Consider the following 26,570-nt stretch of genomic DNA (forward strand, 5'->3'; position numbering starts at 1 on the left):
TGGTGCTTAGACGTTAGCGGTGACTTTGCTAAATAACATCAGACACAAAATAAAATACATGTAATTAATTGTTAATTAAACGTAACACCAGTTTGCCAGTTTAACATAAATAAGCACAGGCTGAGTTAGTATTTCAAATGAGCAACGAATCAAGTCATTGATTGGTTTATGGTGCTTATGACTTACTGCTAAAGTTGTTTTCAGATAGGCAATTTAGTTTTTTATCTGTTTACTGAATACATTTCAGTTTCACTTCAAAGATGCTCTGAATTGATTATAGCATACAGTATTGGAAAACGCGACGTCCTTGTTGTAAATTAACTGTTGGCACCCATTTGATATTGTATTCTGAACTGGCGGAAGCAGAGGATGGCTGCAGGTATCTTTTACAGAAGCAACTGCCGCTCATTATTTTTCAATACTTTTTAGTTTGTATTAAAAATGAAGTTCAATACAGTTTAAAAACTGTTTTAAATACAATAATGCATCACACTCAGGTAAAAGAGCTGTACACTTTTATCAGAATATCACATTCCATAATGGAGGGAGGTGTCCTTCTAAATTAACCTCTGAACATAATAATGACAACAACAGCAAGCCATTCTTGGACCTTGCAACACATTCAGGATGATGACTAATTTTGGAGTATGTCCCAGAGTCCATAGGCTACTCCCCAATGGTTCACGTTGTGTCGATGGTTTGACCGACACAGTTTAGTTATAAGACTGCTGTGGCAAGAAGGGTGTGTAAAGAAAACTGAAGAAATGACGAAATGATTGAATCACAGAAAAACTTTGACCTGCTGCCAGGATGGGATTACAGCATTGGTGTGCATAGGCACTCCTTCAAAGCTTCTTGTTCCATTTGATGTCATTTCCCTGGTAATTATTTGAGCAATTCTTAAACAAACCACAAGTATGTAGTTTATGATAGGATGAAACCTAAATTAATAGTGTTAGCTTCTGTCTATATTTTTTAAATCTTTTTCAGAGTTCTAACGATCAACTAGGAGGAGTATCCTAAGAGGTTTTGTCCTCACAAGTACAGATCAAACACACACACACACAATATTCCAGATTGATGACGTGCTCTTGAAGACAAGTTTGCAAACTGAGTCAGCAGCAACATTTTTGAATGACTCAACCAGTCCACCCCAGAGCCCTTTCGTTTCTCAGAGCCCTGCCCTCAACCCTCCCTCACACACAGGCACGCACTGCCTTCATATACGTGCCGCCTTACCTCACCACAGCATCACTTCCTCGAATGTTATTAGCATACAGATGCTAAAAACCAATAGCAATGCAGGAATTTGATTTGATTGCAGAGTTGATCTTCCTTAGAGTAATTTACTGCATGTATCAGTCATGTTGCCAGGAAGAGACTCCTACGTCTGCTTTGACATTTCTCATGCTCTACTTTCTTTAAAATATGCTGGAGGGCTATTATATGTCACACTGCATTATTATCCCGTACAAGACAGGCATCTGTGAACAAGGAAGTGGAGGAGGAAAGCAAAGAGGGGAGCAGTAAAACGTAAAACATGTTGCAGTCTGGCTCTGCCTGTGACTCAACAGGAAATGATGGAGCAGGAGTAAGTAAGGTGAGAGAAGGATGGTGGGCGTGAGAGGAGAGATTGAAAGGAAAAAAAGCAGATTAACTTTGTAATGCCCAAGGACTGGGCTATTTCTAAGGAAAGGCAGACTACAGGCATCATTCCATAGTTTTCTAAGGAAATCTGTAAACCATGAAAACACAGATGGCCCTCCTCATTTCTCCACTACTCTCCACAATTGAATCATGACCCGCAGAAACACACACACACTGTAAATAATCAGCCGTTGAACAGCAAGATTACCAAACATACAATAACAAACTAGTTTCCATTGCTCTGCTGAAAGGTGACCCTGTATGTTATGTGGTGATTCAAAAAGACTTTGACCTCTGAACAAAATGTGAACACTGAAGACAAGCAAATATTGACAGTGTCATCGACATCTGTTTAGCAAAAATTATAATAACACACCCATATTTGGTAAGTGCAAACAAATGATATTTTTCACTTTGAGAGTTGCTTCTCAGAAGCGAAAAATCCTTAACCCTGATAATGTTTCCTTGTTTTGAAGTAAAAAGCCTTTTCTTCTCATGTTTTCAGTCACTTATTTAAATTGAAACTTTGAATGAATCGGAGCTTAACTTCACAGGGCGGCGGAAGGCCTCCTGCTGGGCCTGCAGACCCTCTCTCCACACTGAAATCAGGGGAAGGGAAGCTGCCTGCGCCTGCAGTGCTGCATCCTGGGTAAAGAATCGCTCTTTTCATGCTCAGCTCTCTGCCGTTTATTGTAGCTGTCACCATGAAATCAGATGTCACGGGGTTTAAATCACTTTAATCCTTGCCACTTCCTCTCACTGACTCTCTTTTGTTTTTCTCAGTTGGTACCCTGGGAAAAAAAAGTATTTTGCTTTCTTGTCGTTTATAGGGATAGCACCACTACACATAAAACTGTGCTTGTGTATTTATGTGTGTGTTTTTCAACTCTCATCCCCTAATTAGCTGTAGCTACATTTTCAGGAAACATCAGTGGTATATACTGTTATGTGTGTCATTCATATCAATCAATTTAGCATAAGAAAAAAAGATTTCACAGGAAGTATTTTCTTTTGGCCCTCAGTGCAGTTCCTGATCTACCCAACAATCAAAGGCAGCACAGACATCTCTCTTCAGCCTGTCCTCCTCTTCCTCCCGGTGGTTCTTTGATAACTGAGCTGTCTCCTCACGGGATGAGGTCAAAAGTCGTGGTACGAAGCCCACTCAGACATTTGAGGAGCCTAATTTCTTCCTGACGCCTCCAACATGTCAGACCAAACCGCAGATCCATTGAATTTAAAAAGATTAAATGAAGGGTGTGTTTTTCAAATCACACACAACTCTGCAGACAGTAGCGATAAAGTCTGAATGAATGGCAGTGATTCAGAACTTAATCATACCTTTTCTAAACCTATTTATCCCTTATTTCCAAAAATGATTCATAAAAAAATACGTTGAGACCATACCCTCTGTATTGCAGACTCCTTTGAAATAAAAACATCAAACATGACCGTTCCATGTCAGGCTGCAGGAAGTGGTGGGTGGTAACAAAGAGGTGCAATTAAATCGTTTTCATAAGAATTTCTCTTTGTTTCAAGAACTGAAACGGATGACATCCTATTATATGTGAGCCTATTACAGATTTTACACATCTACTATAAAACTCTATTTATTAGACACAATTTCCAACGTCTTGCACGAGGCTATAACTGAGTGTGAACTAATCATCCATTTAAAAATGTTTATCTAATGACCATAGCCATGATACAAATATTTTTCTTGTTACAACCTCTAACATTGAATCTCAGGAAGGACGATTAAGAGGAATGTGAAACTCAAACATGAGACAGGTCGACCATGACTTTGAAAACAGCAGGATTATCTGTCTGCAGTCTAACGGGGCTCTAATTACTATTACATGTTTGTACACAGCTGGTTCCTCCATAAGAGAATTCCCTGTGTCACCATGTCAGCACATCAACCTACACAAATGTATTTACCATAGGACATGTATGTTAACACCTACTTAGCTTATTTCCTTTTTCCAGAGACATTGTTAGATGGGTGGTGGGCAGACATTTATCTTGCTTGATATTTCTCGTTTCAGGGGTTATCTGCTTTTCACAGCATGTTGAAAGAGATCAATCTTGCTTGATATTTCAGAAGTTATTATCGCTGTTTGTTATCAACTTTTTCTCACTATTGATTCCTGATTTAATCTTGATGTTTCTTGTCTATCAGCTCATAAATAAATCAAACAGCAGGCCTTGATTCTGGTCCGACTTTGATCATCCATCTTTCATTTTGTAGCAGCATGAGGGAGTTCCTTCAGAGCAATCCATCAAATCTTTGAAAAAGGAGGTGGGTGGGGGCTACAGATGTGGGAGGTGGGCTTCTGACTGCCCTGACAGCTGTGAGGGACGGAGGCCTCTCAGAGCAGGAAATGACTTGACCTCCCCTGTGGGAGACTGAATCACCCCGACAACAACCCCCACAGCTTTGAGCATCCTGGGTCGTCCACCAGCGCCCACAGAGGGCTGCGGAGCCACAGCAGAGCAGAAAGGCTGCTGGTCCAGGTGGCAAAACGTTGAAATTTGGAAAGCGATTTCACCCCTACACAAGAAAACAGAACATATGAAAGGGACTGAGAGTACAGTATGTGAGTAGCACTATTATTCTCCAAGGACATGGCTAACATTTGTTGAGTGCAGCAGTTTCACCTCTTTATGCCACACTGAAGTCCCTCGTGATACCAGTCACTTTGCACGTTGCACAACAGGAAGTTGATCAAGCAGCTTATTTGCTAAAAAGTATGAGTCTTCCTTTAAGCAAACAAGTTACGCTGGTGGAAGAGGAACAGGCGACATCACTGTGGTGTATTTATTTTGTGGGTTTGTGATTTACAGAAAGTATATAAGGCACTCCTCAATATATGACCCTATCAGGATTTTATTAGAACATTTAAACGGTGGAATATTTTAGGACAGAAGGAAGGGAGGTCATAGGGTCATTGGGCATCTCTCTTATACTTTTATGAGCTGGTTATTTTATTCAGCGTTTTACAATATGTAATTTGATATTTGCCTGATGATCTATTTGAATTGTTACGACGGTAAAAAGATAATGTGGCAATGACTTGCACTCACTTCCCTGTTATTTTCTAGTAAATGGCCTCCTGTATTGTCCTTCTGCCTCTCTGCGTGGGTGAAGACAAACACAGACAGTGAACTCCTCTGTGACATCCAGGCTTCAAAACAAGTCACGATCCTCCATAACCGGGCTGCCAATCTTGTGCTTGTTCTTCTCTATCAGTCAGATATTGTACTCATGCCAAGAGCCACCCACACACTGTCCGACTCCCACACAGGTCACACCAAAATTGTTTACTGCCTGATGAAGGGCAATTTCCCATACAGTCATCACACAAGGAAGATAAAATGATTATTATTCTAATTGTGGACGTCTCTAGGCAATGTGGTTCTTTGACCTGAGGTTACTTTGTGTAGCTAGAACATTGTTTGGTAAATTGGAAATCTGTTTGTCTGATTTATGAACATTAACCTACATTATCTATGAATCAATTAAAGGTCCCATGACATGGCCATTTCTACTGATCATAATTCCATTGTTGAGGTCTACTAGAATAGATTTACATTGTTCAATGTTCCAAAATCACATTGGTTTCTCATACAGCATCTCTGTATAGTATGTGTATTCACTCTCTGTCCTAAACGGCTTGTTGAAGCTCCAATCCGCGGAGCTGTTACGTCACTATGACCGTTACGTCACTATGACCGTTACGTCACTGTGACCAGGAAGAAAAAAATGGAAAAAGAAAAATCTCCAACGAGGCGTTCTGGGGCAGCATAGACAGGTATTTTCTGTGTTAGAGTTTTAGTCGCTACAGGGTGTACTTTGAGGGTTTGTGACTTTGAAGACCGTTTACATGCATAAAAAGCTACATAACACACAAGGGGACGGGTAATAACCGGAAAAGCATGTTATGGGACCTTTAAGTTCTCAAAAAAAGATTTTTTCGAAAGCAACATTTTGCTGGTTGACCTGTTATTGGATTGTTGTTGCTAATGCCCTAATGCAGGGGTGCCCACACTTTTTCAGCTTGGGAGCTACTTTTAAAATGACCAAGCCCAAATGATCTACCTACAGGGCCGCCCCTGCCCAATCTGCGGGGGGTGCTAGTGGACTAAACGGCGGATAAACTGTGGCGCGCTTACAATGATTGCAGCGCATAATAGTGCGCTGCATTTGTGCTTCAGATGAGGAGGTGAGGCCCCCTCATAACGGCATGAACCCGTATGGCACAATACAACTCAGACTGGCTTACCTGTACGTCAATCAAGTGGCAAATGCCATAGTAAGGATGGATGATAGGCTAACTTTTTTTCAATGCCATGCGATCTACCCACACTACCTTTGCGATCGACCGGTCGGTCGACATATTGGGCACCCCTGCCCTAATGTAAGCAGCATTTTATTGATGCGCCAGATTAAAAAATGTTTTACTTTCTGAGTTGTTTTTATATGTATTTATATGTGTATCTGCTTTATGAAAAAATATTCTACATTTAATCATTATTATTATTGTTTCTATTTGTGTATTTTCATTTTTAGGATATGACCGTTTTTAATTGTATTTGTACCGGCTGCTTTTTAAACTTGCTGCTTTTTTAAACTTGCAGTTTTATTTGTTTTATATATATATAAATATACATTCATCTGTAAGACGCATTGGACTGCTTCTTTGGAGGTCTGGAAGGAAACAATACATATCCTATTTGAAAAAAAGAGTTGATTTGAACCATGTAGATTCTGTAGTTTATCAAGAAAAATACATATAGTCCTACTCACTACATGTTGTTTTGTTTTTTATTTTCAATTTGCAAAGAAACAAGTTGTCTTTAAATATAGTGGATTGAATACAAATGATTTAAAAACAATATTCCCCTATAAATAAAAGTGAAGTCAAATTCATGTAAAGTACAAAAAACACAGAAAATGTGGTTATTTTCCACCCCAGCAGGTTTGTACGCCAATAAATACTTGTCCTAATGGTGTTTAGTTTTTCCTAATGGTTTTCAGGCTTCAGGGTTTTTTTCCTTTAAGAGGGAGTTGGGTGGAGTTACAGTAGGCTGAAGTGCTGGGTGCATTTATAAGGAGATGTGGAAATGCGCGTCACGCTGACAAAAACGAGTTTCAGCTCCCAGTGTTGTTGTGAGAGGAGGGATGTTGCACATGGTTACGAAGACTGCCACAGAAACTACAGATTGATTTTCTCACTTCGGACAGGAACAAGGTCAAGGACACTTACGTGATGGACAAGTGGTCAGCGTTTTCATGGTAAGACTTCCTTTCCTTTAGCTATTAACATTACAAGTTATTTGATGAAAACGGGGCTTTAAATCCACTTTAACTCAGTGACCAGGGGCAGGGTTTCGTGTGAGCGGAGGAGCCTGTTTATTGAAAAAATATTTCTGATAACAATAAAGCTCTCGGTGTGGTATTCCTCCGGCGGAACTTAATTTAGCCTACGTTAAAGGTACAACGAACCGGGACGCGGTGGTTAGTCCATAGATAGTGACGTTTGTTTCTTCTTCCTAGAAACCCCTATGGTTGAATAGTGTGTTGAATTCACTTATCTCGGTTATTTGTACATACTTACCCGCTGCTCAGTTTATGGATGTCCGCCCGTCCGCCGAGTGAAGCCCCATCGAGGCGGGATGAGTGAGTCTGCCGGCCCGCCCCGGCCAGCCGCTAGGGGGCGCCGCAAACAGGGACATATAGTGGGGTGGCTGTGTGGAGTGTGGTCCAATTTAATGCAAAAAGAATAGCTTTGAAAAAGTGTAATATCTATCTATCTATCTATCTATCTATCTAAACTAGCCTATCTAGTATCTAAACTACCCTACATTATATTTAGCATACTTTAATCTTATAATTGTAAACCCACCTAACAATGCCGTTAGCGAAGTGAGTTAAGTTAATTGTATTCGACTTATTTGGACTTACTTATGTTACTAATGGTTGAACAGTATTGAACTTCAGTTTGTAATTGTTGCTTCACCAGATAGTTTGCCTTCGTTTTACATTCATGAATGGCTCTCTTAACCTACTTGAGTTCCTTTAATATCTTTAATTTTTTTTATATCAGGTATCACAAATCAAAATTGGATATGAATGAATGAAGAAATGTTGTTTGGGTTGGATAATTAGCCTATAAAGCTTGTTGTTCCCCACTCTTGCTGTTTTCTACCTTTCAGAAATGTTGGACTGTAGGCATTGTTATATTACCTTATATTAGGGTTAATATAAACATTTGATTTATTGAATGTAAAGCATAACTCAATCAGAATGTCAGTCTACAGCTGTCACTAACCCTTACCTCTATCCTGTGGCCTAACTTAACTTGATGTTCCACACCTGCAGGTGAACAAACGAGACTCAGCTCAGCTGTAATCTTTGTCTTTTCTACCAATAACACCTATTGAATCCACTTCAGACCTAAATATGGCTCTTAACTATCTGAAATGTGTTGAAATTAGTCATATTATAACAGACTGCATGATCATTATTGTGTAAACTACAGTATAGTTTATACGTGAAATTGGTCAATCCCAGAAATATAATGATTCATTAGCATTCTTTCCCATATCTAATTTGAGTTTAGATTCAAATGTTTTCTTTTTCAGTTGCTCATACAATACCTAACGTTTCTAAAATAATAATAGGTAGAATAAGAGTAAAAGGATAAATTAGAAAAAATAAATTCAAACAATGTAATTATGAATTTATGTCAGATAGTTGCTAAATTGTATGCTAGTTGGCATGTGGCATATATTAGCCAGGTGGGATGTGCAATTTCTCCAGTAGATGCATTTCCTTTATTGAAACCAACTGTAGTGGTCTAATTTTAGAACATTTGGTAAAATAGACTGTTATCTATGCTGCAAATACATGTGTTGTTGATGTTGACATATGAAACCCACATACTGCTGCATTATTTATTATTGTCAATAAAGGCATTTGATAAGATTTCTGTCCTCTCTGCTAAGCTGTGAGTGTTTCTCAGCCAGCAGCAAGTTGTAATCAGGTGATGTGAAGCTCATACTTTATGCCAGCTCCTTAATTAAATAATATGTAAAGGTCCAGTATGTGAATGGCCTATTTCCTGAAACAAGCAAAGTGGTCACAGCCAAGGACAACACATCAAGGCTCCTGCATGAGATGACAAATTGTTTTCCAGCCTCTGGCTTCTCTTTTAACAGTGCCCAGTGTGCCCAGTCCTCCTGCAGGGGATTTGCTGCACAGCCCATAGTTTGGCCATATCTGCTTGTCTCCATGGCGTATCTTCAGTCCTAACCTCATGGGAGAGTTCACTTGTATTTTCAGGCTTGCTTTACTGCGCACCAAAGTGACACAAAGCCCCATTCATGCCTGAGAGTGGCTCCATTCATGGACGCTGAGTACTTGCCGGTAGAATTCATAATTGTTCAGCGTCTTCCATCTCCGAGGATCACTGGCGGATATGACGCCACAGTCGGTTGTTTTAAGGATGACATAAATATTCAAATAGACGCATGGGTCATTGTTTTGTTTGTGGTGGTTTTGTGTTGCATTATGCATGCTCTGCATTGTTTGCCACCCACATGGACTGTAGGCCTGGCAGTGACATGAAACAATGCAGGACGTTGAAGAATAAGATTGTAGTTTGATTGGAAAGTCAAGACCTAGCATTGCCCTCCGGGTGAGTAGGAGGGAGGGGGTTACTAATTAATAGTTTGCAGGTGAATGGATATATAAATCAGACAGGAACGCAAATTTAAAATGGATTATTCATTCAGTGGTACCATTTTATTTTGAAATTGAGCTGTCTAATGTAGGTGTTTATGGGCCTGGGAACCCATTTTATTATAGGATCATGAAGTCATTTTACACAAAGATTACAATTATCCAAAGCTAGTTATAATAGAGTCAGGGCTGCAGGGTACTGAGCAGCAACCCTGCTGGAAGGACAGGAGTACTTTGGTTTTGGAGGGGCTTTACTCACTTTAAAACTCCCAGAGTTGTCATATGGATTGTTTAACATTTTGACCTTCCACTTTGTGAGTCAAGCAATAAAAGCAAAGCTACCGTGTCACCTTTCACGTAGAAGACTAGGGATGCACTATATATAAAATGAGATAAGATAAGACAAGTTATACTTTTATTGGTCCCAAGTTATTTTGTTACAGCAGCATGTAGACATGCATTGCACATTATGAAAGAGATAGTAAACATAAGCAGCAAGTTTGTATAAACAGTAAAAGATAAATATCTGCTGCCAATATATTACTGGCTGATAAGTAACTAAATTAAATGACTGCTCATAATGGTATTTCAGTGCTTTTTTGCATGTCATTCCTTCTCTCTCCCCCTTCTATCTATAATCAAATCAAAAAAATCTTGGAATTCCAGCTGATGATTAAATCTGATATGGTGAAAGGCTGCGGACGGAGGGTCACAGTTATATCCTGGTTCAGTATGGGGACTTTTCTGTAAATAGCGACATATATTTTACACAATAACTAAGATCCTTTTTCTTTTTTCAGTCTCCATCTGCTACTCTCTGCTAGAAAACTTAAATACAGACTTGTATTGTCATTATTATTGCACATGTTGGTGGTGGAGTCTGTCAGGCAGCATCAAAGGAATGCTGCACAATTAGCCCCTGTTGTACGGGCGGATACTGCAGGGTTTCATGGTCACCGAGAGGAAGGAGGGCGAGGAGCGCTGCTGCCCTCCCACATCTGACCCAGGGGTTGTGCAATAAGCCACCAGACAAATGGCTTTAAGCTGCAACCACAAAGACATGCTAATGGCATTTGCCCGGCCAGACTGAAGCCATTCACCCCACTTTAGTGTCTTGCTTACCCAAAATGATGCAGAGTTTCAAGAATCTACCTATTAATTACACTCAAAGAATTCAAGAAAAGATCTCTTGCCTATTACGCTCACAAAATGCTTTTTGTCATGTGCCGGCTCTCTTTTTTAATTGGAGTGATGTCAGAGAGAGTAATATAGGTGTGCTATGATAGTCATGCTGTATTCATAATATAAATGATTTATCAATAGGTGACATGTGTTTGTGTTTCGAGCCTCTAAGTATTTGTTCTGTCCCGACCGTTGACTTGGTAGGGTGAGTGCGTGCAGCTGGTCTCGCTCCAGATGTGCGCTGTTTATATGCCCGGGCTGTTTATGGACATTTCACACTGACGAAGGTGTGACCAGAACAAATGAAAGGAGTGATGTAATGCAAAAGCCAAATGTAGAGGATTTTTCCACCTTTTTTTCCCTTCTGTAAAGCCTTTTCTGACGCACCTGCTACAGCAAGATCTGAATTTACAAGTTTTTCTGTTTCACAAGGAGTAAAAGCTTCGTATTTCATAGTTTTTCTCTTCTTTCTCCAACAGCTTTCTGCTGGCTAGAACGAAGCCGTGATGGATTGGATGGATACTAAACAGACCTGCATGCTTTTTAAAAACACAATACATGCCACGACATGGCCGGGAGTCAGAATAACTACTGGGGACAACATGACCTGAATAGGTACGTAAACAGCTCTCTATTACTGATAGAATCAAACTGTAAACAAGCAATCGTTTTTATTACTACGTTTGACGATACAAACACTACTTTATCTTTCATCATACAATGTCAGGAGAATAATTCTGGCACTTTGCATATTAAATACTTATTAAATACATACAACAACTCACAAAATGTTAAACATATAAAACAAAACATTCACTATCATAGATTTTAAATTCTTCCCTGAATTTATCCTCTAATTGTTTCTTTATGTCTGGTCCGGAATCCATCATATTCTTGAATGATTTTGTTTAGGTAGCAAAAACATTTACAATCTGTAATCTTTAAAGGGATCCAGATCCCTCTTCCAGGATGGAAAAACATGTAATATATAATCTACAGTGTAGACAGTATTAGAACAAAGTTTAATATAGGTAGGTAAAGGTAAATAAAGAACAAACATTCATGAAGAACACAGCTCATGAAGGACTTTGAGCTAGCTTCAATGGTGTTACATAATGTAAATAAATGAATGAGAACAGAACATATGTTCTTTTTTGAGCATATGTCATGCTTGTTATTTCCCATGTATAATGACTTACTCATGACAGGTTATGGGTAGGAATGATTTACACACATGCAAAGCTCTGTATGGATTTCTCAACCCACTCTTGTTTTTTTTAGAGAGTGCTTTGGCCTCAGTGCTGAAATGGAACAAAACCTGACGCCGCTTCAACAACAGCAAATGGCCAAGGAGTTAAATGGTGAGTCTTTATTGTGTTCTTATTTATTATTTTCCTTAATATAAGCTAATATTTCTTGATTTTACTACTAAGAAACAAATATATCAAAAACTGTTAACTAGTGCAGTTGTAATAAACTTGGGTGAACTTCACAGAATGTAAGTATTGATCTGATAACTGCTGGAATAGATTTTTTTAAATATTTGCTACTATGATCTGTTTTGGACCAATTGAGGTGAGCTACATTAGATAGCTGTTAAACCTTGATATAAAAAGAAACGTCAATCATTAGTGACATCAAATCTTGGTTAATTGTGAAATTAATCAAGATTTGAAAATAGGGCAACAAAATACTGTTAACAACGTACAGTGACAAATATCAGTATTTCTGACCATATTTTGTATCGTTTTAAATTGTTGGGAAACACTAACAGTGTTTGACAAGTGCTGTACAGTTTTGCTACTTTACCTACATTAATAAATCAAGTTCTGCCATTATAAATCTTGTTTCGGAAGTCCGTCTTGTCTGTCTTGGATTTACAAACTTAAGTTTAAAGTCCTGCTTGACCAATAAAAGGCGTGTAGACAGGGGTTAGATGAGCTGTGTACCAGAGAAGAGAGCGCAGTGAAGGAGGAGAGGGGGGATATTGCTCCCTGGTCACCAGCTGTTCCTGCAGTCTGGGGCACGTCGGATGTTTCCACAGAGAAGGTTATGGGAAGCTACGTTCAGATTATGGCCTGCCCCGAAGATAATGACGATGGCTGTGTTAATCAGGGTGTTGTGGCTGATGTTTGACGAAGAGGGCGATAGGTTAAGCGGTTGTTTTTCGACATGTTTTTAACTCCCGTTTCCTGTAAGATACCTTCAGCAAAACATGGGCTTTTTTTTCTTCTCAGTTGAGTGGGTAGCCCACTCCCCCTGGTATTCTGTCCCTCCTACACCATCACTACACACTGGTTAAAGTTTCTCTCATTGGAAGTTGTTTTTCATGTTTCTTCCTCTGAGAGTTGTTTCTGCACTAAAGGAACCAACAGTGATAGTAAAACCATGTATTACATAGCAGCAGGTTCTGGGTGGACAGTTACATTTTTTTTTTTTTATTTAAGAAGCCAGGTGTTTAATACATGATTGTTTTTCCCTTTCCCAGGCAACATCTCCCTCTCCCACTCGCCTTTCTACTCCGATACGCACCGCCTTGCGTCTGATAACATACTGCGTCCCCATGACGGAGACCAGGTGGTCCCTTCTTCCCAGAGACGGACAGTGTTTGGGGGCCACCAGAGAGAAGCCAAACCCCTGCCACCGCTGCCCGACCCCGAAGAGCTCATGTCTGATGAGGCGGCCGACAGTGAGGTGGAGTTTTTTACCAGTGACCGACGGCGTCTTTTGCCCAAAAGTTGCCCCAAGGCCATGAGCAGGGTGATGAACAAAGACTTTGGGCAGGTGAATCACGCCTACCAGGAGAGCTCCAGGGCTGGGTCAGGCTCCATGGCTTTCTCCTGGCCCAGCAGAGAGGACAGACCAACAGGTAGAGGCAGTGGGTTTTGGTCCCTAGCTCTCCAGAGAGAAGACCATCAGCAGGTAGTGTATGCAGGCGCAGATTCTCTGTGTAACAAACAGCATGACCAATATCAATCATCGAGACTTCTGGTCTCCTGTTCTGGCCCTTCTTCCAGCACCACTGACCGGCCACAAATCCCTCCTCGTATCCCCATCCGGCCAAAACCTTCTGCTCTCTCAAAGACTGCGAGTGCCAACGAGGAAGACAAACCTCCCAAAATACCTCCAAGGGTCCCCTTAGTGCCACCCTGCCCACCGCGCACCCCGAGTCCCAAGAGCCTTCCGATTTATATTAATGGTGTGATGCCTGCCACACAGAGTTTTGCTGCTAACCCAAAATATGTGAGTAAAGCATTACAGAGACAGCAAAGTGAAAGGGTGCCACCTGCAGCCCAGTTTTCTCCCTGCATTGTGCCCATTTTGAAGGATGGCAGGCAGGCCAGCGCTACGCACTACATCCTCCTGCCGCCTGGCCGCCCCCCGTACTCGGACAGGCGAGAAAGACTCCTGAGCGAACCGGTCCGGACAGGAAACAGCAGCCTCTGGCAGAACCAATAGAAAGCCTCGCTTTTGTCACCGACTGAAACTTAATGGGAAAAAACTGGCTCATTAATAACCATGTGATGTGATGTTGTGTGAACATCTACATGCTACATTCACACGTCTAATGTCGTATTGGTGTTATTTTCAATGACTACAACACTTTGAGGTTTTTGTCTGTTTTAAACTGAAGATTTTACCCATCAGTATTATAGCAAAGTGAAAAACATCATAACATTCCACTATTTTCACTAATAGTGGAGAAATATTTATATTACCATTTTCAATTGTGGTTTTCTGAGATGCTGCAGTTTTTTCTTAGATCTCATTTTTTATTCTGACAACTATTTGCTCAGATAACTAAAACTATAAGAGAGAAAATAATTACTGTATGTACAAGCTGGGCTTGTACTAAACCCTCACCCCATGTTCAGCCATTTTTTATGACAATGCTGCTTGAAGTCTTAGGTATGATGTATGGATGGATTTAATGTTTTGCTCAATCATTCTCACATTAAGATGTATGGTAAATGTAATACAATGAACAACAGTGAAATACTTCCCCTGATACAACTCTTAACTGATGCTTTTAATTTAGTGCACATGCCTCTTGCACGTTATTTGTGCAAGTGCACTTAATTTTTCCTACGCCGCTTTCGCAATCAATTTACACCCTACTAAATCCTACCTGAAGAATACTCAACATGCTGATTTAAGCATCCTCTTTTGAATGATATGCTATGCTAATGTGCACAAAGTAGAATTTATTTAAAGGTACAATTCTGTGAAGAATCTGCAAAATATAAAAACAGCAGTTCCACCACCAGAGTTCACGACTGAAACCTGCAACCACACTCAAATCGATTGACAGGCCCTTTACTACATATGAAGAACACATGAGTTTTTTGTTTTCTGAAGCTGTTTTTTCAGGTTTTTCATAATTCAGTAAAAAAAGTCTTAATTTACAATTATGTTCATGGTTTTATTGTGTATATGCATTTGGCTCAAACAATGTATATACGGTCTGGTCTGTGTGTGAGGGCATGAAAATCATGTTACGTTTACACTGTTGGGGTTTACAGCCTCTGTTACGTCAACAGGTTGGAAGTTCTCATGAAGGTTCTGTGTCAGATTTAGCCCAAGCTAAGGCTGTATGTATGTTAATGTGTTTGTGTTGAAAGTAAATCATTGTAAAATTGTGTTTTTAATCTATTTATAGAAATAAAATAACTTATTCATTCTATGATACGCTCAATGTATTTTTTCTAAACCAGAACTATGTACACCTGACACTTGAATCTTTAGTGATTTAACCATTCAAAGCTCATACACTTAGCCTGCCTTCCAAAAGCAAAGGGTAACATATCACCTCTTAATTATACCAGTGTTATTGCCCTATAACAAATGTGTCCTGCTTTTGAGATAAAAAATAATCCAGATAACAAATAGAGGGGCTAAAGTTAAATAAGCAATATATACACCATGATTTAGAAGAAAAAAAAAAATTGGAATTATTTCTGACCTAAATCGAACATTTTGGAAGAAACCAACAATTTTTGCACTTTCTGAAGACTTTGGAAAAACCAAAACACAAACCATATTTCTGAAACAAATTTTAATGGAGCATCAAAACTAGCTGAGATCGGATCAAAACTTCACACCAACCAGGAGGATTGATGTACGTCAAATAAAAGCTGGTCATTTTCTTTTGTGAAGCATGTGATGTTGACACCAGAAGGACATTGCCAATCTTCAGAAAAGCACAATGAACTATTTCTGCATTATCTGCTAACATTTCATACAGTTAATTTGTTATCAACAAGTCACTTTTGGGTATCACGATCATTCCGCAGGCTAAAACAAATCATGCTCACATCTTCGTTCTCTCTTATCTTTGACCTCCCGTTTCTGTATTCCTCTCCTTTAGAGTGTTATCATGAAGCAGAAATGTCACAAATGTAATCTTAAAAAAAAAAAAACTAACATTGCTTAAGCATCTAAATTTCACATGTGTGGGAATTTCCAAACTCCACAATTTAATAAATTCAAATCCGATTCATTCAAAATAATTAGTTATTTGTTAAACATTTAATCAAAATGACATGGCACAAAAACAGTTATTCTTACTATGAAATTCCATGTGCTTGCAAAATAAGTTAAAAAATAAACACATAAAACCTATATTAATCCCCCGTCCCACCCCCCCGCCCCTTCCCTGCAGTTCTTATGGGCATTGTTGATCTCTGGCCTGTGTTTTTCTTCAGGCACGGCCTCAGCGCCTCATCTCCCCGGGCTGAGGTCCTTCGAGCAGCCTCGGCTGTAAGAGATGGGATTGTGACGTTCACTTTACCGCCAGGCCCGGTTGAGCAGTTTGACTTCTGCCAGGCGTTTGCTGATCATGGTGGCGAAGAAAAGAGCTAAGAGAACGCTGCTGATCAGCATGTAGTCGTAATCGTCTTTTAGTACGTCAAACTGCTTTGAGGGATACACACGAGTCTGGTAAATGTCCAGTCCATATGCCACCACCTACAAGGAAGAAAAAAAAAGAACATGGCATATTTAGGTTTAAATTACCCAAAGGGAAAATAACTCATTTTGTCTCAGTGTGGTGTTAAAATGATATTCTGCCCGTGGCTTTCAAAACCAGTAATAAAGCACTTATCATGAAGTACTGTCAATAGAGACTAAGATAAGCTTATAGAGGATAAACACATCATTTAAATTCAGGCACACAGTGGCACTTCTGGAAAAACAATATTTTCCATTAAATCATTCAATATTTTTTAATAGGCTAAACAGTTCCAAAAATCAAGAAATGCCTTCCAACCGTGGTTATCATCATATCATCTGTTTGTTAGCATCGTAATGGCAGACTCACCAGGCAGGTGGACTCCAGTCCAGAGGGGGCGGTGTAAATTCCTCGCACTCTTGTCACCGTCTGGTTGTAGTTGATGAACCACTCTGAGCGGATCAGCAGCTCTGGTGCGTACGGAATCAGGTTCTCTTCTCTGGAAAGATCAACTCAACAAGTTAGACCGAACAAAATAAATACAAGTAATTGAAATGTTTGAAACCATGCCTGACTGAGGGACGTACCGGCTTTGCTCCGTTACTATTTCTGGCCTCCGAGGGTCCAGGAACATCTTGGGTAATGACAAAATCCCTCCTGATGGCAAACCAACTATAACAAAAGAAACATATTTAAAGAGGCTGAAAATAGTTCGAAAGGTTTGTTACTCTGAAACAGTGACACTCTACAGCCCATAAGCCTCACTGTGACTTACTGAGCAGATGGCGGCTGGTGATGCCCTTCTCAGTCAGTGTGGCCTCCATGGTAGAAATGGAGGAGGGGAAGATGTAGGACTGCTGAAGCACCTGAGGAGCGTGGGGTCGATCCAGTGAGCTGAACACGGTGCTGTTGTACAGCTCCATGCCTTCATACAGCTCGATCACAGAGAACTCGTTCCTGCGGGACTTGGTGCTCCAGTATTCGTACTGCAGAGTCAAACAGACACAATCAGAAGACATGACCCACAAAACACCAGCCTTTTTCACCTTCAACATGTTTTTATTAATGTGCTCAGTGTATGACTACAGTGTGGCTGCTTATACAGCTGCAGTGAGCCAATATCGTACAAGAACCCCAAAAAATAAAGTAAAATCACAAAACTTAAAGTGGACCTATCATGCTATATTTGAAAAATATATTGTAGGGCCATACCTATATAAAACATGTCTGTGAAGTTTTTTCTTCAAAATACCAAACAGATCACCTATTGTAGCCATGCCTCATACTGCTCAAACCCCTCTTTTGAAGCCCTGTTAGAGAAATGCAGATTTTGGGTCCTTAGCTTAAAAAAATAAAATAAGAGGAGGCGGAGCTAATGCCTGATCAGAATTCTACCGGAGATAAAGTTAAATTCGGTTGTGATATTTCGCCATCCTGTTTAAACCACGTCAAGGATTATTTCTGAAATAGTATGGAGCTCAAATGCTTTTTCTCTTGCAGGTTTATCACAAGGTGAGTTCTTTTTTTATTTCCTGCTTTTTAAAACACATGTGCTCTTCAATACAGGTTAGCTCTGAGTGTTAGCGAGGCTTGCTAATGTAAACAAAGACGTCCAAAACACGTCAGGCATTGTTTCTGATAGCAACTTTCTGTGGGTCTGCCGCCGATTAGACGTCAGATCGGATGGAATCTGTATCCGCTCGTTGTACACCCGTTTTTAAAAGATTTGGGTACGGAGGAAAAGAGAGAGGGTTTTATTTTCTGACGCTGCGTGAGTTCCCCGACGCACCGGGGACTCATATTTATGTATAAAAGACATCACAAAGTGCATTTTGCATGATAGGTCCCCTTTAAGATATACATTCTTTGTATCATTTTGATAACATGATTTTAGTTCATTTTTACATTAATTGTTTTTATTTGTTAGTTTTTTATATTAAAAGTTCAAGGAAATACACAGTTAATTATATATTTTTTTAAGTTAAATAAATGTATGAAGTTTTAAAGTCAACTAGTTATCGTGTTGAATAATTGGGATGTCAATATAGAGTAAAATAATTGGGATTATACCAAAATGCAGCAGCCCTACTCACCACCACCCAGTTTTCAGAGTGCACAATATGCACGGGTCCTTTGGCCTTCCTCTGAACCGCCTCGTGGATGATGCGTCCGGTTACTCCATCGATCAGGAGGATCCCCATGAAGCTGCGCTCCGGATGTGTGTCGGTGCTCTCAGTCACCACCGCCAGGAGATTGGGGTTGAGGTACTGTAAGAAATGACATGAAACACAGTTCAGCTTCTTAATCACGGTGGAGAAATACACATTTTATGGATGTCTCTGGCTCATCTTGTCCCTGACCGTGAGAACCACCAATAAAGCTCTAAGAGTGGGAAAGACATGAGAATGATGTGTGTCACAGACATGTTGAGTATTGCGGGTTGTAATGAACCTTGCCGTTGCATTAACCTGTGACAGAGCTTTAGAGTTTCGTATTGTTCATTTCATAGATCACGCAGGAACTAAAGAAGGGAGGTTAAGCACCAAAACACAAGAAAACAAGATGTGTTATTGTTACTCAGAGTCAGTTGTGGGGAGAGGATATGATTCACCAGGGAAAGAGGGACAAGAGGTGCAGTATTTCTAGATGAGTTTTCAGTCTATGTCAAAAGACAAGGAGTGATTCATTTTCAAACCCTCTCAACACTTCTTCCAAACCACAAGTGAGTTTTCAGGGGAAGTCATCGTACCTTATAGAGGACACTACGGTCTCCCATTACTCGGCCCTGGGAGTGCACGTGCTCGTTGGGCCTCTTCCCTTTGACCGACACAATCTTCTGCACCTCTGTTGGGACCACCACCTCCCAGATCAGCTCGGTCGACAAGTCCTGAGAGCGAAAAATAAATACAAAAGATTTATTATTTTTGCCATTCATCTGTGATTTAGGTAGAAATGTCATGGTTCATACATATTCGAAATATTCAGAATATATTTTAGTGCTATATATCTTCAAACTCTAAATATATGAATTATTACAATTAATTAATTAATTAAGCGTTTTGAACATGTTTCATTACCAAAATAAAGTTATCAATGCAATTATTACCAATGAAAATATGGCAGCCAAAAGCTGAAGGCTAGTGGTGGCTGGATGCTTTTTAAAACGTGTCCAAAACTCCTGAATCTTCATGTGAAAAAACAATGAAATAATTTAGGAATAAAAACAAAGGTTTAACTTGCCGTTCGCAGCCTGTAGCCAGAAAGTCTTCCCTGGCTGGAGTCAACAAGATAAAAGAAAATGGTTGAGGCTATCTCCTGGAGCTGCTGCAGGACGTTCTTGGTAGAGGGGAAAGCAGAGACCTGTGGAAGAAATGAACAAAGTCACGTGTTGACCAATGTCTGTATCTTTTATGTTGATCTGGCGAGTAAGGAGGTTCAGAGTCTGTCACTCACCTTGTACTGGTCATCAACGAGGAGCAGGACCTTAGCGTAATCCTGGTCCATGACAGGCAGCATGAGGGACTGGAGGATCGGCTGAGGCATAGCAGGGGGGGTGACGTGACTCTTCTTCCCAAAGATGGGATTAAATACATGGAGTGTGGCCAGGCCTGTGTCCTGATGGAAGAAAATAGAAGAAAATGCCATAAATAAATACACAAAACAGTATTCAGCTTTTGCCTGCCTAAAAACCCACTTAGATTTTTCCTGGTATAATGCATGCTCAGTAGAAATGTAAAGTGATATCTGTTGACGTCTCACCATATGCAAGGTACAAAAGTAAGCAAGGATCTGCCAATTTCACAGTGAGGTAATTTGCTTTATTTGTTTATTTTTGTCCGACAAGATAATATGATCTACCCACAGAGCTTTTGTTATTAGATACCTTGTCTTTGATGAGCAGAGTGCACTGAGGCGGATGAGGGAAGTGTGCAGTGGTCCGTTGCACCATCAGTTTGAAAGCTGCATTAGCTGGGATGTTGTCCAAGTAGTGCCTCCATACAATAGTGCCGGTCTTGCTGTCAATCCCGAAAAGCTTCACAGAAAACAGCAAAAGGGAAAACATTTGTGTTTAAGAAAAGCCTGATAGAGTCCTTTTATTATTGTTTAATTTCACTTTAGGCATGCCTGACCACAGGCGCAATAATCTTGGCTTGACAACAAATGTGCAGCACGGATCATCTCTTCTGAATCATAGTAACTGCGTCAAAGCTTTAGTCCTGTACCTTCCCAGAGGCAGTAACCATGACCATCATCTTCTGCAGGTTGAACTCGTCCCTGGAGAGGTTCTCAATGGTCACTTCGTTTTTGACTTGACTGCGAGGCTTGCGCGCATCGTAGAAGAGCTTCCAGAGGTGGCTGATCGACGCCTGCAGCAGGATGAGCTGAGAGGAGAGCCGCTTGAGCACCATGGAAAACAGGCCGTCTAGACGAATTACAGAGAGAAAGGACGCTGATTAATTCATTAAAATGACTATCAGTGGACGGAAAATTACAGCTTGACTTGTTGTTGTATTGTTATTGCAAGCAAAGCACAGGCGAATTTCATTACAATAACAGTAGTGTGTAGCTCAATATAACACTAAAATACTGTAAAATAAAAGTTAAGCCGCTTATTTCTCACATCATTAATAAAACAATCTGGTTTTGTAGAAATAGTATACGATTAAAGTAAATGCTCAGTAGATATGGAGAGGTGTTTTCAGTCAACAATAGTAAAACAAAAGCCATTAATACATTTTATTTTAGAAAAGCAGTTGGGTGTGTTACCTTGAATAGCTGAATCCAAGCGAAGCGATAGAAACAGGACAAAGACAAAAGATAATGAAGCAAATAGCAACCAAGTGAACACACCAGAGAGATCTGTGTTTACCAGGCCAGCAAGCCTGTAGCGACAAAACTACAACATGGATTATTAATGGCAGGTGCAGAGCAGTTGAAGGGAGGAAAAAGTAAACGCAACAATTCAGTGGATTAAATTATTTAGTTCTATATGAGTGGAAAATCTCCAAATGATAAACCAACTAGGCATAAAATCCCTCAGATTAGGAATTGCAAAACTGCCATAAGCTTCTGGAACATGGAAAACATTTTAAGAATTACTGCAGTGAAAACTTAAAAAAAATTAAATACTGGCAGAGATTAGTACTTAAAGCGGTACATCAGGAGGAATGAATATGAAGGGGTTCTGGTTTGACATTTACCAGCCTTTTTGCCAAACTCGCCCTCCAGCTCTGCCTGCGTTCCTGTGAGAGGCAGATCCACCATTTCCATTGTCACCACATCTGACAGGGCCTCCTCTCTGGTCCACATCACACGCCCTGGAAAACAACACTCCTTATTGTTCTGTAATCATTCATTCTACTTTACACACCCTGCCGCTGTATGCCGTTTGCGTTGACGCTTTCCGTCAATTACGACACATTTTCTTTCCCCTCCTGTTTGTGCGTACATTATGAAAACTGACAGACGGCTGGATGTTGCCGGTATTTATGATGATTAAGAAGTAGAATTTTCCCTAATGTTATCAGGAGTTAAAGTATGGATTTACCAGTCTCTTTTTATTATTGGAAAAATTAAATAATTGATCTCAACAGTAAACACAATGAAGGGAAGACTCGTTACAAACTATATAACCCAGCTCCTGACAACAGCTGTATTGAAGAGCAATGCCTTCTTTCTTATACATATTAAAATATTAAAAAGCAAAATGTGAAGATATGAGTTTTTGTGGGGTCTGGCCAAACGACAACCTATTGTTCAGACTTTGGTGCCTCTTAGTGGTAGAATCTAAAAACACACCTTGGACGACAGTTGTGCATGTAAACACCTCAGGAAACATTTTTTGGCAGTTTTTGTATTAACACTAACAAAGCTTCATGGTTTTAATATCCATACCTGGCTGCTGAATGAAAGTGAGTGTGTGGTCTTCTGTCTGCACCATGACCCTGTAGCCAACAGAGTCGTCTTTCTTAAGGAATGCTTGTACATACAGCTGAAACAAAAGAACAAAAATGTTTTGAATTATAAAAAGAAAAACACTGCATGTTTAATCAGATTGAAATTCCGGTGAAGGAAACATGGATCCTCAATGAATTGATCACTCGGATGTAAAAGACACTGGAGATTCACCAAGATGAAATTGCTGACTCACCTCCTCAGGTTTGCCACCATTGGGATCCAAAGGAAAAATCAGTGTTGTGTCCAGAAGTCTGCGCCCTGTTTCTGCACTGAACAGGTTAAGACTGCAAGCCTGTGTGGAAGAAAGAAGATACTCGCATGAATAATAAAATACTTCTTAGTTTTAGGTCAACACACATTGGTTTGTCAAAATTAACAGAACATTTTATTTCCCTGCTGTGGGAGGTATAAAGAGATTCTGAATCTGAAAGTTATAAAACTTGCATCAAGCACACAAAGAGATAAATAAGACTTTAGTAAACCCGCTGATATTCAAACCATAGTTTGCTAATAGTAGATGGTAAACCCAATGCTTAAGAAGTCTGAATGTATGATTTCACAATTACTCACAGTTGTATTCTTGGGTGACATGACAGCAGCAATAGTCTTCTCTCCAGTGGTGGCAAATGAAACCAACAAGGCCTGTGAATCATGACAAATTAGTCAACACTTTACCACTGTTTCTTAGATTAACAATTGTATTACATCAGAAAGTCCCATTGAGATCTGCCCATTTTGTATATAATAAACCAAAAACAATGGCATCAATGCTCAACAAGAAGGACAGTAAGACATACAAAACTGGGACTTCGGCTTCACAGACAGCCTGGCACTTTTCTAACATTATACAACATTTTGTCAAAAAATGGGAACAAATATACATGAAGTTTTTGTGTACTGTGTATATCTGTTTGTTGCCATACGTTTATCTCTTGCTATCTAACCGGCTATAAAAAACTAATATCAGCCCTGGAAAATAAAATATATATCGAAGTGGTCAGGATTATAATTGTCAAAAACCTAATCATGCACGAGAGAAGTGCAAGGTAGAGAAACAGTTACTTACAGGATTGAAATCCCTCAGAGTAACTATCTGACCATCGTTGAGCTGGAGGAGCAGGTATTGTTCTGGCCCAACTTGAAGGAAGAACTCCGACAGCGGAGGACGAGCTGCGTTGGGCTGAGTGGACCTCAGTACTGGCTGGAAACCAGGAGTGACTTCAAGTCCCAGTGACTAGAAGAAAATTGTAAAACATTTACACAGAGAAAAATAAGTAGATGTAAACAGAGATAGTTCCATTGTGTCGGTGGAGATATACAGAGAAATTAGAGCTAAATGGAGTCCTATCCTAACCAGAGAAAAGGAAAAGCATGGTAATTCTAGTATAGCACGTTTATTTTCTTGTAGTTACCTGCAAGGGGATCTGGCTCATCTCTGTCTGTGATTCCAAGTCCAGCATGTACAGGGATACAGTGGCAGAGTCCGCGCACGTCAACATGCCCTCGCCGATCACTGCACAGCTGGCCTGTATGTTAGACAGCCACGGAGCTTCCACTGAGAACTGGAGACAACACAAGCAAAGATGTCAGAAAAGGGGACTTTATTAAGCATATTGCAACAGTACAGCATCCCTTGTAGCATTAAAAAAAGTGTGTTTTATTTATTTCCTCTAAGTATTATAAAAATAATTCTATAATTTCTACGAAGCATTTATATACTGTAACTATTGTATAAATCAAGATTACCTGTCTGATTATCTCTCCGTCATCCAAACTGTAAACAACAATTGCAATGTGGGAATGGGGAACGATTCCCAGGACATACACCTCACCATTTCCACCAGAATACACAGACTGGTAATCCACGGTTTCACTGTTTGGATAGAAAGAAAGACAGTTTAAACATTTTTATAATGCAAATATATTTTGCTTGTTTATACCAGATACTTCTACTGCTGAAATACTACATTTTTCAATGTTCTGCATCATGTTATTGTTAATGCTTGTATTCATATGCTTGAACCAACCACATTAGAAAGAAACAGGTCCACTTGCCTTTCTGGTAGATTTTCTATCCATTTTTGATGACCATTAGAGAGGTAATGGAGAGAGATGGCAGTTTTCTTTAAAACAGCCACGTGCTTCACGATGTCTTGCTGTCCAATTAAACAAGCCGACTGGAAACTAAAATGCAGAACAAAAGCAGTTATCATCTGATCGATCAAAGACCATATTTAGACCTGACAAGTGAAAATCAAGGAGGTAATCACCTGCCAGAATCCAGCACAATCTCCCAGTTCAAACCACCAATATTTATCTCCCAGGAGCGCAGCAGACGGCCATCACCAACAACCAGCAACGCATCTAGGAGACAAGAACAGTTACATTTGCTTTCAATTGGGGAACTAAATGCTCTGTAGGCTTAACTGCTAAGACAAAATCACCTTGTCCATGGTGCAGAAGAGCATCGATTTTTCCCTCCGGCCCAATTGCATCTACATGTCGCCAGACTGTAACAGACAATGAACTGGTATTGATATACGAACACAAGGCATTTCAACTGAGAGGCGGGTGGTCTTTATGTACTTTTCAGTTGCAAATACAAAATACTCACAGAGTTCTCCAGTCCTGATGTTAAGGGAAGCAAAAACATTGTTCTCTGTTGCCACGATAACCTTTTTGGATGACTGCGACTGTGCGTCAAAATTAGAAAAAAGAACCTTGCCAACATACTGCTGCCTCCTGGAAATCAAAAGACAGAAAACAACCGGTCAGAAGGTCAACAATATAAATACAAATGATACGTAAAAGCAAAGGTTGAGTCCCAAAATTGATCAAATCCCATTGGATTTACGAAGGAAAGGAAAGAAAAGAAGAAAGGACTTTTTGTTGGACTTTATAATAGTTATTATCAGATTGATTCAAAGCTTTTCAAATGCATAGAAATCAATATCTATCACATTCACTATAAGTAATTTAGCTTACTGGAGCTCAGAATTAGTAGTCACAAATTGTGAATGAGCCCACAGCATCTGCAGCTGGTAAATAACATGTATTGTATGATTTAAAAAAGGGCCTTTCTCTCACACAAACAAGCCGGGTCGCAGCTTGTGGCTGTGACAGGTGTTAGCATTAGCATTTTTTCATTAAAACATGGCTCAAAATAGCACACATATTTGATTATTTTGTAGACTCCTCTTACCAGTCAAATTTTCCTACTTGATCCTCAAACACAGCCCCGACAGTGCTGCATAATATGACAAAATTCAGGCACAACCCAATTAGCTTTGCCATTGCAGCAGTAGCATTAGCTTGCTCTTCAAGAGGGGGAGCAAAACGAGGAAATCGGAAGTGGACTGGCTTCCTTCAAGTCTGGTGCCTGAGACGTGCTGCCCCCTGCAGGGCGGATGGTACACAGCTTCAATACATGTAATGCAGTAACCTCATATTATACATCCATGGCAGCGCCATATAGATAGAATCTATTATATGGCTCTGATCCATGGTAGCCAGTGACCATGAACATGTTTACATTTCATCTGATGAGTCATTCTCATGGTCATTCTACATAAATGGTGGAAGTACTGTCACTTACTTTTGCAGACACCAAAATACAAAATACTCACATTCATTATTAATGTTGAATACATAGAGATTGTCTTTGCAATGGTACTAAATAAATACGTTTAAAAAATGGTTTTATTAATAAATTGCAATTTATTTAAAATGCCAAGTTCAAGGAACTGCCTTGTCACTTTGATCATACATGGAAGTGGAGCCTATAGTTTAATTGTATAGTTCAATGTATTAATCTGTTAACAATCAACTCCTTTATGGTTCAAAGTAAAAGGTAGTTTGCAGATACAAACTGGCATTGATTTTTACTTCTGTGATCAATGCAACTTATATATAATAGAATAAATTGCAGAAACAAATGTGCAATTTAAAAAAAAAGGTGCTGTCTTCAAATTGATTATTGCATATGATAAAAAAAACACACATTTAATAGACATGTGTAATGATGTTCAAATATCCATTACTTAAATCAAACAATAAAATAATAAAAAGAACACTGTACAGTAGTTCAAT

General features: G+C 39.7%; 2 protein-coding genes across 3 annotated transcripts; one reads left to right on the forward strand and one right to left on the reverse strand.

Moving 5' to 3' along the window:
* The first annotated feature begins 6,798 nt into the window (after nt 1-6,798).
* LOC117493980 (ERBB receptor feedback inhibitor 1) lies at nt 6,799-15,262 on the forward strand. Its single transcript, XM_034144577.1, has 4 exons — nt 6,799-6,943; nt 11,053-11,188; nt 11,855-11,934; nt 13,062-15,262. Exons 2-4 carry the CDS (start codon nt 11,142-11,144, stop codon nt 14,030-14,032), a joined length of 1,098 nt encoding a protein of 365 aa, XP_034000468.1. The 5' UTR covers nt 6,799-6,943; nt 11,053-11,141; the 3' UTR covers nt 14,033-15,262.
* A 348-nt stretch (nt 15,263-15,610) lies between these two features.
* Nucleotides 15,611-25,845, reverse strand: emc1 (ER membrane protein complex subunit 1). 2 transcript variants are annotated; one of them, XM_034145214.1, is made up of 23 exons: nt 25,684-25,845; nt 25,096-25,223; nt 24,926-24,991; nt 24,752-24,845; nt 24,537-24,665; nt 24,228-24,354; nt 23,894-24,043; nt 23,548-23,715; nt 23,052-23,123; nt 22,675-22,773; nt 22,419-22,515; nt 21,725-21,841; nt 21,291-21,299; nt 20,747-20,946; nt 20,407-20,556; nt 19,977-20,138; nt 19,764-19,883; nt 19,273-19,410; nt 18,617-18,790; nt 17,299-17,509; nt 17,111-17,195; nt 16,893-17,022; nt 15,611-16,540 (listed from the first exon to the last, which is right to left on the reverse strand). In XM_034145214.1, the coding sequence occupies exons 1-23, from the start codon at nt 25,773-25,775 to the stop codon at nt 16,361-16,363; spliced, it is 2,898 nt and encodes a 965-aa protein (XP_034001105.1). In that variant the 5' UTR covers nt 25,776-25,845; the 3' UTR covers nt 15,611-16,360. The 2 variants fall into 2 exon arrangements, with proteins under 2 accessions (XP_034001105.1, XP_034001106.1); XM_034145215.1 differs by lacking the exon at nt 21,291-21,299.
* Nucleotides 25,846-26,570: the final 725 nt, after the last annotated feature.

Source organism: Trematomus bernacchii, unplaced genomic scaffold (assembly GCF_902827165.1).
Source record: "Trematomus bernacchii unplaced genomic scaffold, fTreBer1.1, whole genome shotgun sequence".
NCBI classification, from domain to species: domain Eukaryota; kingdom Metazoa; phylum Chordata; class Actinopteri; order Perciformes; family Nototheniidae; genus Trematomus; species Trematomus bernacchii.